The 19099-nt window shown below is 37.7% G+C and overlaps 1 protein-coding gene across 1 annotated transcript in view; it reads right to left on the bottom strand.

Moving 5' to 3' along the window:
• Positions 1–18226: 18226 nt before the first annotated feature.
• ANO5 (anoctamin 5) overlaps positions 18227–19099 on the bottom strand; it is a gene marked incomplete at its 3' end in the record, with an annotated part of 64054 nt that continues 63181 nt past the window's right edge. Inside the window, exon 16 of the mRNA XM_082845004.1 lies at positions 18227–18448. Coding sequence (XP_082701130.1) covers positions 18227–18448 — 222 coding nt within the window. The remainder of the gene's footprint in view (positions 18449–19099) is intronic.

Raw genomic sequence — 19099 nt, 5'->3', positions numbered from 1 at the left:
AAACTAGTTACTGTAACAGTCTGTGTGTGAGCCAATAAAATATTTTAAAAAAATAGTCTCCTAAAAAAAAAATAGTCTCCTTTCCCCTATGATCATCAGACTTTTAAGTCATTCAGGAATTGGGGAAAAATTATCCACAGACATGTAGATAGCACAAAAGAGCCATCACTAGAACACTTGTTTAGATCAGTTTGAAAATTATGGACTCAAATGACATTGGGAGATTGCTTCTGTGAGATAACTTAATTTCTAATAAGTGTATTTTATTTCTCCCTAGCCCACTCTCCTGTTTCATCACTGGCATGACCCCAGACATCCAAAGAGAAAAATTAGCACATTTATTTAGTGAGTGGAGAAAAGGAAAATGTCAATGGCAAATGGCATCAATCAACAGCCCTTACTCTTCTACCCTTGGGCCCTTCACAATCTAAAAATTCCTCCTCGGGACAGATGCAGCAAACAATGGATCTGATGGAACTGACTCCTTTTAGACTGAGATGACTCAGGAGCAAATGAAACCCCCACTCTTTGGCCACTTGTATTTTCCTTCTAGGGATAGTCCTCAAGGTTGAAATGAGTCTTGAAACAATATCAGGACGTGCAAATTGTGTGCAAATCAACCCCAATATTTGCATGGATCTCAGCTTTCTTATAGTGCTTCCTATCCCGGAGGCTATAAGATCAGAAGAGGGTAGATGGGGAGAGGAGAGTAATTTTCAATAGTTCATGACTTCATATTCTAGGGAGGCAAAATTTTGGTAATAACAGAAATTAAAGAACTTTTCTACCATAGCAAGTAAGACAATACAAACATATCTCTAATGCATTATACATTTTACATTTAGTTTAACTTATATTTTATCAAAGTGATATATGAAACTAGATTTAGAAGTCAAACTTTTTTTTTAACAGCAGCAGTCCTTTGACTCATTTAACCTACTGACAATTCTTGCTACTAAGAGGTACCACTTTTGTGGAGAAGATTAAATGAGTGTGTGTGTGTGTGTGTGTGTGTGTGTGTATGTGCATGTGTGTGTTAAAGGATAAGGGAGTTCCTGGCATAGAATAAGTAAGCACTGTATGTGTCAGCTATTATAATCATTACACTGCTCTTGTCTGATGTTCAATTTTTGACATCTATTGACATCCTCCTTTGAAAGATGAGGAATTAATTTTAATTCTGCTTTACACTTCTCTCTCTTTCTCTCTCTCTCTCTCTCTCTCACACACACACACACACACACACTTGCTATCCCCCATTCTCTCACTAATTTTATTTAAATAAAACTGTAATGTTAATATACCAATCAAAATAATAATGACAAGCAACTCTCACAGGATCACACAGTTTAGTGGCAGAGTTAGAATTCCACCTCAAGCCATCCACCTCTCCCTGCTCACAGCCAAACTATAGGGCTACTTTGCTTTCATTTCCTTTCTTCTTTTTTTTTTTTTTTGCGATACGCGTGCCTCTCACTGTTGTGGCCTCTCCCGTTGCGGAGCACAGGCTCCGGACACCCAGGCCCAGCGGCCATGGCTCACGGGCCCAGCCACTCCGTGGCATGTGGGATCCTCCTGGACCAGGGCACGAACCCGCGTCCCCTAGCATCGGCAGGCGAACTCTCAACCACTGCGCCACCAGGGAAGCCCCTCATTTCCTTTCTTATATACCATTTTCTTTTCCCTAGAGTCCATAACTGTATCCTGCTATGTGTTGATGTTGTTTTATTATGTTTCTATATTCCTGTCATTAATCCGTCTCAAAACATACCAAGAGAACTAATTCCTCTTGATATAATCAAGCTCATCAGGTAATCTATTAGTTTCTTTTTTTCCCCTGGAAACACTTCTCCTGGAGCTTTCTGCCCTTCAGTCTACACTAGATGCTTTCTAGTTCTGTCATATACATGCCAACCTGGAGTTCTCAGTCACCATCCCTCTGGGGGGCTTTCCATCTCTCTTCTGTGTCACCTCCTTGCTTTCTGGATCCTATATCCTTCCTGGATTACATACTCCCACAGTTTCCTAAACCAGGAGCCTGTTTATGTATATAAACAGGGGCCTGCTATTTATTTATTTATAACAAATCTTGTTATTTGAAACCCTGCAAATGTGAAGACTGATTTTTTCTACCTTCACACTTGATTGATAGTTTGCTTCTATGAATTCTAAGTATTGATACAATATTTTTTGATGGTATTATCTCATGTTTTCCATCTTCTAATGTTGCTATTGGGAAGACTAATACCATTCTGATTCCTGAAGCATTGTGTATGTTTTTTTTTAAAAATCCTTCTCTGGAATCATTATGGTACTCTATCTCTAGTGTTCTGAAAATTTAATAAGGGACTTTTTGTTGTCTTTGTGCTTGTCACTAAGAGGCAGAGCCTTGTAAGTCCTTCAAATCAAGAAACATTCTTATTTAATCTTCCTGATAATTTCCCCTCTTCCTGTCTACAGGAGTTCTCCAAGCTTTTTCCTGAAGAAGATTAAACATCTGGTAACCAGCATTCTAGGAGCTGAACTGAGAAAGGAGCTGGGGGTAGAGTCTTACTATTCAGTATGAAAACTTTCATTTTTCCTCCTGACTTCAGTAAGGCATCTCATCTCACCCCAGACCTCAGCTACACCTCTGTCCTTGAGGTCTGGGACTATATGATCACCCTGCAGAGATATATTTCCATATTCTTCCATGATAGGTGAGGTCCATTTGCTTGTCTGCTGGTCTGTGTAGGCTGGGATGGGTCTAACTCCTCTTCATATACAATTGCAGCAAATCATCATTTTTTAACCCTCAGTCAACCATCCTGCTTTCAGAGTTACCTGGTCATTTTAATTTCCAAGCTTTTCTACAGTTAATGCATGAATTAGATGAGTTCCTTTTGGTTTCCACTGAAAGGCGTTTAGAAATCACCCTTCCCCACTCTCTAGGTCACTTTTCATTTTTCTATCAGCTTTCCATCGTCTAAAAGCTGGGTAACATCTTCTAAATATTGTTGCCTGGTGTTCCACTTTTTTTTTTCTTGGGGGTTTATAGCTTTTTAAAAAACTTTTTCACCATCATTTTAGTGAAAACATTTGGAGAAAATGAACACAAACTGTATGTTCAATTATCCAAATTTAACTGGAAATCTGTGTCCATTTTATATTTAAAACAAAACTCAGCTGAAAACTTATGTCCACACAAAAACCTACACTTGAATGTTTTTAGCAGCTTTATTCATAATTACCAAAACTTGGAAGTGATCAAGATGTCCTTCAGTAGGTGAATGAATAAACTGTGGAATATTATTTACATACAATGGAATATTATTTAGCGCTAAAAAAACATGATCTATCAAGCCATGTAAAGACATGGAGGAATATTAAATGAATCTTACTAAGTGAAAGAAGTCAGTCTGAAAAGGCTACATACTGTATGATTCCAATTATGTGAAACTATATGACATTCTGGAACAGGCAAAATTATGAGACAGTGAAAACATCAGTGGTTGCCATGGGTTATGGGTAGGGGTGGGTTTGTGGGGGAGGGATGAATAACTAAAGCACAGAGGATTTTTAGGACAGTGAAAATATATCATATTGTTGGATACATATAATTATATATTTGTCCAAACCTATAGAATATATAAGACCAAGAATGAACCCTAAAGTAGACCACAGACTTTGGGTGATTATGATGTGCCAATGTAGGTTCATCAATTGTAACAAATGTACCACTCTGGCGGGGGATGTGGATGATGGAGGAGGCTGTGCATGTGTGGAGGCAGGGGGTACATGGGAAATCTATATAATTCTCCTCAATTTTGCTGTGAACCTTAAACTCTTACAAAATGCCTTAATTTTTTAAAAAAAGAAATCCCTAACTTTACTGTGTAAAACTCGAAAGAGGGCCCATGTTTCTCTCTTTTAGGCATAGATAAAACATAACATTCATCACGAAAAAATTCTAATGTCTGAGCCTACACCAGTTTTAAATTTCCTCATTGAGATCAGAGTTAGATGACCTCACGCAGAATGTTAAAGTATCTCCTCTCTAATGAAGCCTATTTCTCCATCTCCATCTTTTTTTTTTTTTTTTTTTTGTGCTGTACGCGGGCCTCTCACTGCTGTGGCCTCTCCCGTTGCGGAGCACAGGCTCCAGACGCGCAGGCTCAGCGGCCATGGCTCATGGGCCCAGCCGCTCCGCGGCATGTGGGATCTTCCCGGACCAGGGCACGAACCTGTGTCCCTGCATTGGCAGGCAGACTCTCAACCACTGCGCCACCAGGGAAGCCCTCCATCTCCATCTTAATGGTTCTCATTCTTGCTCTATACACACCAAGAACACAGGCCAAGTGTGAGGGACTTTTCACTGGCTCACTATCATACTATCCTTTAAAATTTTTTTCTTTGTTCTAGATCTTAATACTACCTAAAAATATCTTTTCTCCTGCTTATCTGTTTTAGTTTCCTGTTGCTGTGGTAACAAATGAACACAAGCTTAGTGGCTTAAAACAACACAAATATATTTTCTTTGAGTTCTGTAGGTTAGAAGTTGGACACAGTTCTCATGAAGCTAAAATCAAGATGCCAGCAGGGCTGCATTCTTCTAGATGCTCTAGGGGAGAATCTGGTCCTAGTTTTTTGTTGTTGTATGTTTATTTTAAAGAAACTGATGTTTATTTTCAGTCAATCGTATTCCATTTTTCTGTGGAGGAGCCCGTGGATGAACAGCTTAAGACCACTTAGTGGTCATTCCTCCTACCAATTCAGTGTCCTGACCAGTGGGAGCTGCAGACCAGTCCCCAGTGGCAGGCTGAGCCCTGCAGTCTTCCCTAGGGAACTGGTGAATACGCACAGAGGGCGCCTGTGCCTTCAGATGCAGGGTCTGTAACCTCAGATGGAGTGGCAGTAAATTCAGGGGCTGGAGTGTTATAAACACGCTTATAAACAGAGTGTTTCTTTTTTAGTGTACTACACATTCCAACAAATTGGAGCACTCTATTGCTAACAAAAGCCCCATTCTCTGTTTTTCTGCCTTTACTTTCACTGTTACTCTCACCCTGAAATTCCTCCTGGGTCACATCCTTTCCAGCAGCAGCCTACACTTCCTTTTCAATCTCTTCAGCATTCTGTACAAATAGAGGTAAGGCATGACCTCTCATGGGTGCTCACGTGGTACCACACATGCACAGAACTTCCTGCGCCAGTGTCCACCACGTCCAACCCACTGTCGTTGCAGAGGATGGCATGTCCACATAGTGCAGAGAATATGTTACACAGAGCCATGGCAGACAGGTTAGCATAAGACAGTCCTGTAAGAGGCTAGTGATCAGCCCTGGGGTCAATAACCACCAGAAGACGTGGTTCCTGGAAGGCTCCTTGGATCTGATTAAAGAAGGTTCCAGAAGCAAAGTGGCCAGCAATAAAAATGGCTCTGGTAGCAGCAGCAAACTTCAGCCCAGCCCTGTGGCTAGTGTTCCTGGAGGATATGACACTGGTATCAGCCAGATTTTCAATGGCAACAATGGTACAAGCCATCAGAAAAAGCTTCCCCCAGGTCCTCTTCAGATTTATGATGTAGATGTCATCACCTATTTCCTTTGTAGATGTATATTTATATGGAAGTCAACACTGGTGCCACCTAAGTACATTCCTGATGCAAGAAATTTGAGGACATCCTCCTCCTTCATTTGCAGGATAGCAAGGGCTCCAGACATTGTGAAAGTTTTCCTTTAAGTTATGATGTAAAACCAAGACATTTTCATATGAATCCCTGCTTGGGTAGCACAGAAAGGCTCAACAGGTTTTGTTTTGTTTTGTTTTAACATCTTTATTGGAGTATAATTGCTTTACAATGGTTAGTTTCTGTTTTATAACAAAGTGAATCAGCTATACATAAACATATATCCCCATATCTCCTCACTCTTGCGTCTCCCTCCCACGCTCCCTATCCCACCCCTCTAGGTGGTCACAAAGCACCGAGCAGGTGGGGTTTGGACTACGATTTGTTTTCCGAGGAATGTGAATGGCTTTTGCCCCTGTCTCTTATGACATTTGGCTCCTAAATGGACCTTTGCTTACCAGTCTGTGCCAGTCTCCAGTCCATTTTTCACACTCTGGTGGGATTCATCTCCCTGAAGCAACAATCGGATTGTTCTACTTGCTTTAGCACAATCTTTCTGAACTTCAATCTCTTCAAAGAATAATTTCCCAGTTCTTCCTGACAGTTGTTCAAGGGTCAACAACTGGTCTGAATCTACCATTCCAAATCAGTTTCCCATGTTTTTTAGTGTACTACACATTTCAACAAATTGGAGCGCTCTATCGCTAACAAAAGCCCCATTCTCTGTTTTTCTGCCTTTATGTTCACTGTTACTCTCACCCATAACATCCTTTTTCCTTGCCTTTCGCTCATCAATGCCCAACATTATTCATCATTCAAGACCCAGATCAAACGTATTCTCTTTAACTGAGTTCCTTCCTTTATCATCTCACTGGAACTTGAGATCCAGCCTTGACACTGGCAGAAATGTACAACCTTGAAGAAGGTAATTAGACTTCATCATGCTTCAGTTTCTTTATCTGTTAAATGTAATAAGTTATATCTACCTTTTGCATATTAAATTAGTGTGTGTAAGCCATCACTCGCAGTGCCTGTCATATAAGTATTTAATACGAGAGAGTGATTATTATTATTAATCTATACTTTTATATGACACTTATCAGTTTCTGCCTTGCAGTCTTTGAAGGCGGATTCCATATTTGCATCATGTGCATTTTTCATAACTCTTGTCAAAATATCTGACAAACAGTATAAACAGTGAATAAGGTTGAATAAGTAAATAAATCCTCCTAAACTTTATTACTAGGCTCCCCTGTGTCAAAGTATACTGTATTATTTCCCTAGGGCTGCCATAACAGGTTACCACGTATTGGGTGGCTTAAAGTAACAGCAACTGACCCTCTCACAGTGGAGGAGGCTAGCAGTCCAAACTCAAGGTGTCAGCAGGATTGCTTCCTTCTGTGAGGGGGAAACTGTCCCATATCTCTCCTAGTTTCTAGTGTTTGGTGGCAATTTTTATAGTTCCTTAGTGTGTAGATGTGTCCCTCAAATCTCTGCCTGCATCTTTACATTGCTTTCTTCTCTGTGTCTCCGTGTCCTCTCTTATTACAAAAAATTCAGTCATTGGATTTAGGGTTCACCCCAAATCCAGAATGATTTCATCTCAAGGCCCAAATCAGGTCACCTTCCAAAGTTTGGGTAGACGGGTTTTGTGGAAACACTGTTCAACACACGACAAGTATGTACAAGGCTCCTTCCCATTTACAACAAATTGTAACCAAGAACATAAATTCTAGCCTGACTGCCTAAGTCCAGGCCCTGTCCCACCGTTACTGGATTGTGGCTTTGGTTACATTACTTAACTATACCCAGTTTCAGTTTCTGCATGAGTGAAATAAGGATAAATAATAATATCTACCTTAAAGAGTTTCTATGTAGATTAAAAGAGATAAGCCTTATAAAGGACTTAGTATAGCCCGGTTGTTATTAATCAGTCAATAAGTCTTGGTTTCTTCTTTTATTTATTTATTTATTTTTATTGGGTAGGTCTGTCCACCTGGAAAGCTCACTTCCCCTCCCACTTTTTACTTGACTAACTCCTTCGAAATATTCGTGTCTCGGCTTAAGTGTCATTTCTTCAGGGAGGCATTCTCTGACGTCTCAATAGAATCTAACAGTCCTCAACCCCTTTTCTCATTCCTCATCACAATTGTGTAATGGCTGGTTAATGATTATGATCAAATAGTAATTGAATACACTTTAGCTAATTAACCTTTAGTGTCTGACTCCCCGTGGAGAACTCTCTTTAGTTTGATAAGGACTCAGATTGCCTGGGATTGAATCCTGGCTCCTTCCCTCTTCCTCCTTGGGTGAGTTCCTTAATCTGCTCAAGTCTCAGTTTCCTCATATGAAATGGCTGTAATAACATTACTTACATCAAGCAATTGTACGAATCAAATGAGATCCTGTATGTAAAACATAGAGCTCACAGTGCCTGGTACATCCAAGTGCTTAAAAATGGCTATTTAGTATTAATATTTTTTTTCAGTTTCTGGCATCTAGTTGAGGAAGTGAGTGAATTAATACTGAATGAATGAGCCAAGTTTTTGGCCAAATCTAGGAATACAACCTGTGCAGCAGAATAGTGTGGCAATTTAATATGCTCCTATGACCTTGTCCTCATTAGAGATTTTCTCTAACCAAAGGAGCTAGAGAGCCCAATGGAAGAGGTGCCTAACACCTCTGACCCAAATAATTTCCTCTATTATAACTTTTACAATCCCATTAAAACCAGAATTTAAAACATAAAAGGTCCATAGAATCCAATTTGTTTCTAGCCCTAGGGTGGTCTTTTAGAGATGGACAAATACTTCTGGGAGGGCAGCGAAAAAGATCAGCTAAGGCAAGTGTGGGTCCTTAGCAGGTGAAGTGTGTCTGGAGGCAACAATGCTTTAGTATGAGGAGGGATAGAAAGTCATCAGGACTTTGCAGCTTTTAATGGCTTCTCTACAGTCTAGGGGAAAAAAACCAATGCTATATGGACATTAAGAAAAGCAGCTTCAATATTTAAAAGAAAATTATTCACTACCCTAAGAATAAATTGGTGTTCTGGAATAAATATGTCCATTGGAAAGCAAGCAATATTTATTTCTGCATTGTCTACACAGCAGAAGAGACACAGCTTTGCAATGAGAATGAACTGGTTTGAAACTCTGGTGCAAATGCCACTTTCTTTTGAAAATGAGTCATGAATCACACAGGTTTTAACTTTACTTTGGGGTGGGGGGACCTGGCAGTTTGATCGCTGAAGTCATTTATATTTCCTTAAATAGAGGAACTGAAACAATGACTTTTTTTTTGGTTGAGACATAATTTTAGAAATTAAAGATTATTTAGTTCAAAGATCTTAATTCACAAATGATAAAACTGAGGAGCAGAGAGATTAGGTGACTTGACTAGGGTCACACAGCAATTTGGTATTTTGGATTCAGAATTCAAAACTAAATCCTGATTCAAAACTAGATTCAAACTGATACCTGATGCCACAGGTTATCAGATCTCTTTCCCCCATGCTTGGCTCACCTACTAGAGGCAGCTGTTCCATTGAAGGATAAGATGCAGCATCATGCAAGTCCTGGACTAGAAGGGCGTTGAAGATTTATTTCCTCTGCTCACTGAATTTCAAGTCCACAGTTCTATTATCCTCCACAGGAAAGAGTGCAACCTTGGATTTTGTTTATATGGTGACCCAGGAAAGATGGATTCTCTCTCTCTCTTTCAGTAACAAACTGTGCTTAATAACTGGGAAGGATATGTGAATATAGATAAAAACGGTTTCATTTATAAATATACACTATATATTTTTAAATTATTTTTTATTTTTAAAGGACGCCCCTGACTTCCTTTGCTCCACCTCCCTTCTTGCTCCTCCCTCAAAAGAGACTTGATTCCCCAGATGAAATGTAAAACATCAGTTAGTCCACATGTACTAATGGGCCAGGTGACTAGGTTAAAGCATCAAGCACCTCTTTGTGTTGTCCCTTTTATACCTCTTTCATTAATGCAACTGAGGGAGGATATTAAGGTTTGGCCTTCTTGTCTCTTCTGTTTTTCTTTCTTCATGTGTTTGTACAAACGTTGGTACAGGGCTTCCCTGGTGGCGCAGTGGTTGAGAGTCCGCCTGCCGATGCAGGGGACGCGGGTTCGTGCCCCGGTCCGGGAAGATCCCGCATGCCGCGGAGCGGCTAGGCCCGTGAGCCATGGCCGCTGAGCCTGCGCGTCCGGAGACTGTGCTCCGCAACGGGAGAGGCCACAGCAGTGAGAGGTCCGCGTACCGCAAAAAAAAAAAAAAAAAAGTTGGTACAATTCCAATAACTAGATTGAGAGGAAAGGATAATTTCTCACTTAGTTCACAAGTTCCAGCTGCATGTCCCATCTCAGAGGTCTGCAGGGGTATACTTGTCATAAAACTTATAAGAATGATAAAACACAATAAAACTTATCATAAAGGAGTCTTTTGGTTCCTCTCTGGAATCCTTACATATAAAACCCCTTAGTGAACTCACAGATGAGGAAAATCATGATTGTTAAGGCAAAATTAGGCATTTTTGGATCCTTCCATATATTTCCATCAAAATTCAACTCATTCATCTGCTCAAAAAATATTTAATAAGCATATGCTATGTATCAGACTATTTCAGACTCTGGGGATAAAGGGATGAACAAGACAATTTTCCATCCTAACGGAGTTTTGATTCTAGTTAGAAAGATAAAAACACATTGATATGCCATCCTACTTTCTAAAAGCATTACATACCATTGACCATTTATCAAGCTCCAGACATTGTTTGAAATGCTTCATAAATTGTATTTCATTTCATCCTTATTGCAACCCTGTGAAGTAGGTATGTGATGTCATATGATACAATATAATATTTCATAGCAGAATAATGCAATATATTGCAGATAGAAAAGTAAAAATACCCAAGGTCCCACCGTGCTGAAGTGTTTGAGGTAGAATCTAAACTCAGATTCATCTGAACAAAGGTACACTTATTTGTACCTATGTTTTTCATCCCTTTATTTACCAATATTATTAATCAATCATAGTGTCTTGGGTGCTATGCTAATGACTAGAAATATAAAGAGGAATAAGACTGTCTTTACCATCAAGAAACATCCAGCTGGTAGAGGAAAGAGACATAAAAATAAACTTCTGCAATGATGAGTTATGGGAACTGAGGCAGAGGACTGTAGAAGAGGCAGCGGGAAACCGAAGAGAGAAAGATCTGTCCCATCTAGACACTGACGTAAGTTTCAGGAGGAGATGGTGTTTGAGCTGCATCCATCATTGTGTAGAATTCCCTTTCCCTTTTTCCACTTTTTTTAGATTCTTTTACCATAAAGGTCATTACAGAGTATTGAGTAGAGTTCCCTGTGCTATACAGTAGGCCCTTATTAGTTATCTATTTTATATATAGTAGTGTGTATATGTCAATCCCAATCCTCCAGTTTAATCCCTCCCCCCCTTTCCCCGCTGGTAACCATAAGATAAGATTGTTACCATAGCTTATGGTATTTGTTTTTCTCTTTCTGACTTAACTCCATTCTGTATGACTCCACTCTGACTCCACTCCACGACTCTAGGTCCATCCACCTCTCTACAAATAACTCAATTTCATTTCTATTTATGGATGAGTAATATTCCATTGTATACAGGTGCCACATCTTCTTTATCCATTCATCTGTCGATGGACACTTAGGTTGCTTCCATGTCCTGGCTATTGTAAATAGTGCTGCAATGAACATTGTGGTACATGTCTCTTTGTGAATTATGGTTTTCTCAGGATATATGCCCAGTAGTGGGATTGCTGGGTCATATGGTAGTTCTATTTTTAGTTTTTTAAGGAACCTCCATACTGTTCTCCATAGTGGCTGTATCAATTTACATTCCCACCAACAGTGCAAGAGGGTTCCCTTTTCTCCACACCCTCTCCAGCATTTATTGTTTCTAGATTTTTTGATGATGGCCATTCTGACGGGTATGAGGTGATACCTCATTGTGGTTTTGATTTGCATTTCTCTAATGATTAATGATGTTGAGCATCCTTTCATGTGTTTGTTGGCAATCTGTATATTTTCTTTGGAGAAATGTCTATTTAGGTCTTCCACCCATTTTTGGATTAAATTACCATTTTCTCATTGTAAAATATATCAATCTCTAATGCTACATCTTGCCTCACAGTCTTTTTCTGATATATGTATAAATCTGTTTTATTTTATTTCATTTACTTTAGTGTTTCCCTGGCATATCTTTTGTCCATTCTGTTACTTTCAGCCTTTCTGTGTCCTTATATGGAATGTTTTAAAAGAAAGCTCTGGGACTTTACCAGGGCTACTCATTCTTGGCAGAATCTTAACTTAACTATTTTTCCTAAGCCCAAAGTCTGTTGAATGTTCAGCTTAACTTCTCTTTTTTTTTTTTAAACATGTTTATTGCGGTATAATTGCTTTACAATGGTGTGTTAGTTTCTGCTTTATAACAAAGTGAATCAGTTATACATATACATATGTTCCCATATCTCTTCCCTGTTGCGTCTCCCTCCCTCCCACCCTCCCTATCCCACCCCTCCAGGCGGTCACAAAGCACTAGCCGATATCCCTGGGCCATGCGGCTGCTTCCCAATAGCTATCTACCTTACATTTGTTAGTGTATATATGTCCATGACTCTCTCTCGCCCTGTCACAGCTCACCCTTCCCCCTCCCCATATCCTCAAACTTCTCTTCTTTTCAGCTATTATTTTTGCTTTTGGAATCTCCAATTTCCTCAAGAGGAAATAATCACCATAAACGCCTTAACTCCCTCAGGCTGTTTTTTTCTTTCCTAGATACTGGTTCTGTAAGGCAAGTCCCCCTTTGCCTTGATATTTTCTGAAGTTTTCAATTAATTTTTAAAACATTTTATCCAGCTTTTCTAGCTGTTCTCAGGGTTCAGGGGTCTGAATAAAACCCAGAATTTTATTATGGAAGTGTAATTTCTTGTTGCTGATTAAAAACAGGATGAATCTTACATGTTCCCATTAAGAATAATGTTTTCTGTATGCTTTTCATTAATTTTTCCTCTTAAATTGATTTTTTTCTTCCTTTTCCTTTTCTTAAAAAAATTATATTGCTATTCTCTTCTTTTGATGCTTACTGTTTTTCTGTCTTTGTTCTTTTTAAGTAGCCCAATTAAAAGCTATACATTTTCCCTGAAAACCACCCACAAGAAGTATTTAGAGCACCCATAAAATTTCAGCTACACGGTATTTTCAATACTATGTAACTGAAATTATTTTCTAAATTCCATTTTATGATCTATGAGTTATTTCAAAATTTGTAATATAATTTTCCTAGTTATCTTTTCATTATTGTTTTCTAGTTTCATTTTTATTGTGAACAGAGAAAATTATCTGATCAATTTTTCCCCACTGAAATTGCTGGGGTTTTTGGTTTGTTTGTTTGTTTTTAATGGCCTGGTATTTGGTCAGGTTTTGTAAATGTTTAGAATTTGCATGAAAAGAAATTCCTATTCTTCAGTTATTGAGTACAACATTTCATGAAGTTAAATTAAGGTTATTTTTTAATCACGTTGTTCAAATGACCAATAGTTTATTTTATTTATTTTTATTTAAAATTTTTTTGTCCACATGGTAGTTTGTACTCTGTCAACTTGGTGAAGCTGCATTTACCACCATTTGCCAAAAGACCATCAAGTCTCTTCCTTATATGGCATCAGGTTAGAGTTACAAAAGAGGCAGACAGAAGGGAAGCCACAGCTATTTCTTTCTGAGTGTCTTTGAAGCCAGTTTTGGGGAGGGACACACAGAAGGGGGTCCAGTGGGCTCTACTTGTCCATACTCTCTTCCACTCCACATCCAGATCTTTCTGGCCAGGCCCCCGAGTGAAGCTTGGCTGAAACCTCAGAGCAGTAGCTACACAGGAGCCACAGCTTTCCACAGACTCCTTCCTGAGCTTTCCTCCCTAGTCTCACTACAGCACCTGGATGTTTGTGCACACTCCAATGTGTCCACACATGGTGGTGTTTCAGGAGAGCTAAATGGTACCTTTCTTCTGACCCTCCAAAATCTCCCTCCCAGACCATTACTTCCCAGTTCCTTCCACAATTTCAAAAGGCCTATCTCTGTAACAAATCTTCTATTCTACAATATTCACAGTACTTTTGCTGTCCTGATTACACCCTGCCTGAGAATCTATTTGCATTTTTAAAACTTACAATGTGATGCATTTAATTTCTCACCAGTACGCAGTTTTATTTTCCTGAATATATTGGTAAAATATATTTAAAATAAAAATATATTGGTAAATATATTTTAAATAAAATATATTTAATCTTATCTCCTCTCTTTTAAAAAGTATTTTCTATAGTTATTTTATGTAATTATTTTCTTAACTACACAGGCTTAGGGTTCTGAGGGTGTAAGATTTCAATTACTTCTACACACTGCAGGATTAGAACAGTTTGACAAATTTGGAAATCCTGAGTCTACATATTTCTCTGATAGGTTGGAATGATAAATAAATGTTTGAGAGTTATTCCAAAAAATACTTCTGGCTAGGGAATTTGGCATTTTTATGAAATTCTCATCAGTCTTATATCCCACCCCCCAAAGTAACCCTGAAGATTTTTAAAAGCTCCTCTCCAAGAGACTCTGTTCCTAGGGATATGGGATAGAACCAAGGGATATGCATATCTCACAAGCGGCCCAGACAATTCCAAAGAAGCTGGTTGTGGATTTCTTTTGGGGAAAGGCGGACCTAGAAAAAATTTTGGAAAATATCTCAACACACTATTTTTCTCCTTGGGCCTTTTTGTTCATTTTAATCACCTTTCAAAGTAGAAAAGATAAAAAGGCAAAACAACAAAAAATTACCACCTTCTCCATTTTTTCTGGACCATCTAGACTCCTTCTTCAAGGAATGTGCATCTCTAAATGTGACAAACATGTAATTTTGTGAATTAAACATGTTATACGTAATGCATTTTAATATTTCTAGACAACAAAAAATGACCTCAAAACCTCTTAGAGCACTCAAATTCAGAAAAAGCATATCAATATTTTACTGTAAGAATAAGTTGAGCTCATGTCAAAATGTAGTTTAAAATTAAGTATTACTTTATTCATTGTGCATATTTGAATCTCTTGAGATTTATAAAATTTATGTATATGTAACTTAAGAGATACTTTTCTTGTGTACCTGCATACCACCCTCCTTGCAAAAAAAAAATGGAAGAAAGAAAGAAAGAGAAGAAAAGAAAGCACTTGTTTTCTTGGTTAACACCATGGCACATAATCTTTCATAGGAAAGACACACCTAGTCGAACAGTTTTAGGAGAGGGAAGAATGTATTTAACACACATTGAACCACGTTTTAATATTCTCCTGAATTTTTACATAATCCTGGAATAACTGACATACTTGAATTATTACACATAAAGTAGTGGAGTAAAATACTGTCTAGAAAAAAAAATAACATAACAGTAATAGGGATTCATGTGAGCAGACATCCAAGCCTGGCCAATGGTACTTCTTGCAATGCTATTTTCCTTAATAACATTCTTTGATAACATAATAACTGGTACTGATTAAAAACAAAAGAGAATATATTGTTCTTTCACAACAATATATTCACCTTTTGAATCAGCAGCACAAATTCCTCAGCCTCAACTCTTGTAATCAACAGAGACCCAGGGCTACACATGGCAGCTGACACTACAAAGTCACTTGGAAATCAAAGTTTTACTTTTGACATATAATAGTGTTCAACTTGAAATTTCTTTGGCTTTTCTCTCACCCTCATTAGATGTTTTAGGAAAGAGACATTCTTCTTAGCATCCACAGCTGCACAATGCACCTCACGACACCTCTCTCCCCATAGGAGCACACACAGGTTCATAAGGAGGGAACTCTTATCTCCTTCCTCTGTCCCTCCTCTTCTTTATCTTCTTCTTTCCTTTTTCTTTTCCTTGATAATTTGCTTGATGGCTTAGTTAAAAGAAGACTGCTGGAGTCAAGAGGAGTCACGAGAGGCAGCAAAAATAATATAGCATTCCATTTAATTAAGACACCCCCCTCTTCTTGATGGGTTCCTTTTGAAGTGGATTCTGCTTCTTTTGTGCAAAGAAAAACTGATGAAGGTGAAAATTTGAGATGACATTTGAAAAGAGGTTTTTTTTTTCTTTGGATTTTGTACTTCATATTATTTCAAAGAAAGTCTCAAATGATTTCTGGAACATTTCTGAAAAAAATAACTATGGATTTGATTGAATTATAAAAACATCTGCCATGCTAATAAATATCAACTTACATCTGGTAGTCAGGTGCTCAATTCAGCCCTCTTACAACAACTAATGGGTTTAACTAGACAAGACAAATCTATCTGAAGCGACTGGGCTTTCGGATTTGGTTCATCAAGCTTTTAGGAAAGTGAGAGATACTTGTATTTCCTTTTAAAATGTGAGAAACTTCTTGGTAGAAAACTGAAATGTGAATATAAAGTATTTGTCAGCATTTTAAAAGGAAAATATCTACCCATCATAGGAACTATTGACTTATCTTAAAAACTATTTCTTCCCTTGCTAGTTTCTCCGTACATCCTAGAAACCCAACACTTGAGTTGTTTCGTTTTAAGATTGCAGTGTACAGATAACCATGTGAATTAAATTTGTCTTTATTTATCTTACAGTCTAGCTCTATAAACACTGTTAAGCCATAAAAAGTAAACCTTATATCTGAGAAACCGTTTTCCATGCTCTTCCTTATTTTTATTAGCTCCCAGGAAGGAAGCAGTATGAGCTGTACAACATCATAGTAACAGAGTTTGCTTTGACAAGCAAAAATACTGCATCTGCGGCTAATTTCATAGTAACACTAACTGGTTCTCAAAGAAAATAAACTCCTCCACATGTGAAATCATTCTTCAATAATGAGATCATTTCAAATTATGCAAAAGTGTTCATAAAATCTACCCAGTGGATGATAAATTACTGCCAATACTGGGGTAACTGTCTCATGGTTTTATAAATTCATAATCCTCAGTTCTAAATGCTTAATATTGATCATTAGTTAATACTACCTGCCATACACTTAATACTGGCAATTCTATAAAATCGTATTAGGATCAAATAATGAAACACTACTTTTTAAAAAATCTTGTAATAAAGTTTCTTCTTTTGTGTGCAATTAAAAAACACTATTCTTTTGAAAATGAACTGTAATTTGAAACTAGAGATTCAAATGTTATAAAATTAAACTACATCTCTCTATAGTGTTTAAAATATATATTAAGTACTTTTTAAGGGAAAGAAGAACAAGAATTGGGGTACATGTGCTATAGGCTTAAGTATGAGAGAAATAATTCAATGAATATATTTTTTTTACTTAGCTATCAAATCCATCACCTCATTCTTACTTGGGTGATCCACATTTGGTGTTAAACTCTGTGATTGATGTTAAACTAACAATTTCTCTAAAAGAAGCTCACACCTGAGATGTTACATCACATTAAATCAACAGTACAACCACATCTTGTGGGGCAAAGGCATAGGAGCAAGGCACTGAGCATTGTACAGCAGTGCACCAATAGAAAAAATTGTAAACTCATTACAAGATTTGAGACTGCTTTAAACGAGATAGAATTTCATAAACAACTTGCACCTAACTTATACAAATAGTTAATGCTCAAACAGGCTTCATGATGCAAAATAGGAGTTGTGGAAGAAAAATTATTTTTAAAAATAATTCAATGATTTTTTAGATTGAAGTCAATAAATTAATTAATATATACTATCTTGCATTCATTAACTACTAAGAAGACACACTCACTTCTCTATATCTTTCATTTACTTAAAGACCTGAAACAATCTAATACTTTCTTAATGCTGTTTCCCAGATAAGACAATCCACAATCCAGTCTTAAAACGGTTTCTGAAATGTTATATTTAAAGAAATTAGTTGTTAGTCTTTTGCTTAAACCCAAATGTTCAGTTTCTTGAAAAATCAATTTTGTATTTACCTGGAAGGACTATCTGGAATTCTGATGGAAGTTTACCTTATTCAGGATGATTTTGGGAACAAACCCCTGCCATGAGATTTACCCAATATTTTTAATATGTAAGTTTTCTTATGTCATCTGATATTGGTTTTTCATCTGCATAGTCTAAAATGGCAGGATATATTTATGACTCAGTAGACCTCTTCACTTCTTTTTTGTCCCAATACTTTTCTTCATGGGACAGAGATATAACACAACCCAATAGAATGAAGACCATGAAAATGTGCGGCTGCACTGGAAGGTGATGGGACAGCTCACGTCCAGTGTTTAATCCTAAACTGCAACATCCCATGATCTTCCAATATTCTGATTTCACACATCCATTTAACAATCATTTATAGAATCCCAGAAAACAATATCTGGGGTGGGCCCAGCCAATGAAGCAGACAAGTGGTATTCTTCCAGTCTCCACTAAGTTGGCCTCTATATGAGTGTACAAAAACTTTGAGTTAAGCAAAAAAGAAGAAAGGGTAAAATTGACACATGGCTTCTGGCTTCTGGCCCCAAACCCAGGGAAAACTGTGAAGTCAGGCAGGCAACCAGCCGCTTACTTGTTATGTTGATTAGGTTGCTGATTTAGCCAGCTGTACTTTGTTTTCCTGAATAATGAGATGCTTGGCAAAATCACTAGAATTCATTCTCAAGTTCTCTTTCAGTTTGTTAAGCTCAAAGTCATGGAGAATCTTGACAGTCATTAACTTTTCTCGCTTGATTCTTTCCGCAACATCTTTTGGAACATCAGGGATCATCCACGCCAACAAAAATTTCATTAGAAACACAACATGCTAGAGGAAACAAAAGAAAAACAGACACACTGCTAGAGTTGTCAAATGTTCAGCAGATGTTCATACAAATTGTTTCATTCGTTCAACAAACTGTGCTCGATACAGTAGCTAGAAGGAAAAACAAAGAGATATAGTCCCTGTCCTGGAACTTTCCTACAAAGACCAACATTAAGCAAACAAATATATACTAAAATACGTGATTACAGAGATTCCAGTTGAACGTGGTTATTGAATATACTCTTCATCTATGCTTCCTCCTGAAAACCTAATAAAATATTTGTAAAGAAATTTAAAAATTGTATTGTTCACAAAGACACACAAAAAAGGGAGGAAACAGTGATAACAGACTTGAGACAGTGAAGAAAGCTGGCACTTAAATTTGCAGTTGGTGATACAGTGATGGTAGAAATCAAGACAAAAGCCAATTTTGTTTCAAATCATCAGAAAAGTTCAGAAAAGTTCAACTAAGGACTTTGAAGGTGTAGTGTGGGTGGAGTTAAAAATAAGAGGCTTATTTAAAAATTTGTATAAGGGGCAGATGAATTTTCAGAGCCTCTCTCTCAACCATGTTCAGGAACTACTTCTCTCCAATCCCACCCTGGCAGCAACTGAGTACCTTATTTTCTGCAGAAATTATATTTTCTGCAGAAA

The sequence above is a fragment of the Leucopleurus acutus genome, assembly GCF_964270905.1.
Source record: "Leucopleurus acutus genome assembly, chromosome: 8".
NCBI classification, from domain to species: Eukaryota; Metazoa; Chordata; class Mammalia; order Artiodactyla; family Delphinidae; genus Leucopleurus; species Leucopleurus acutus.
The sequence above is the reverse complement of the archived record's forward strand: the minus strand, read 5'-3'. Positions and strand labels throughout refer to the sequence as shown.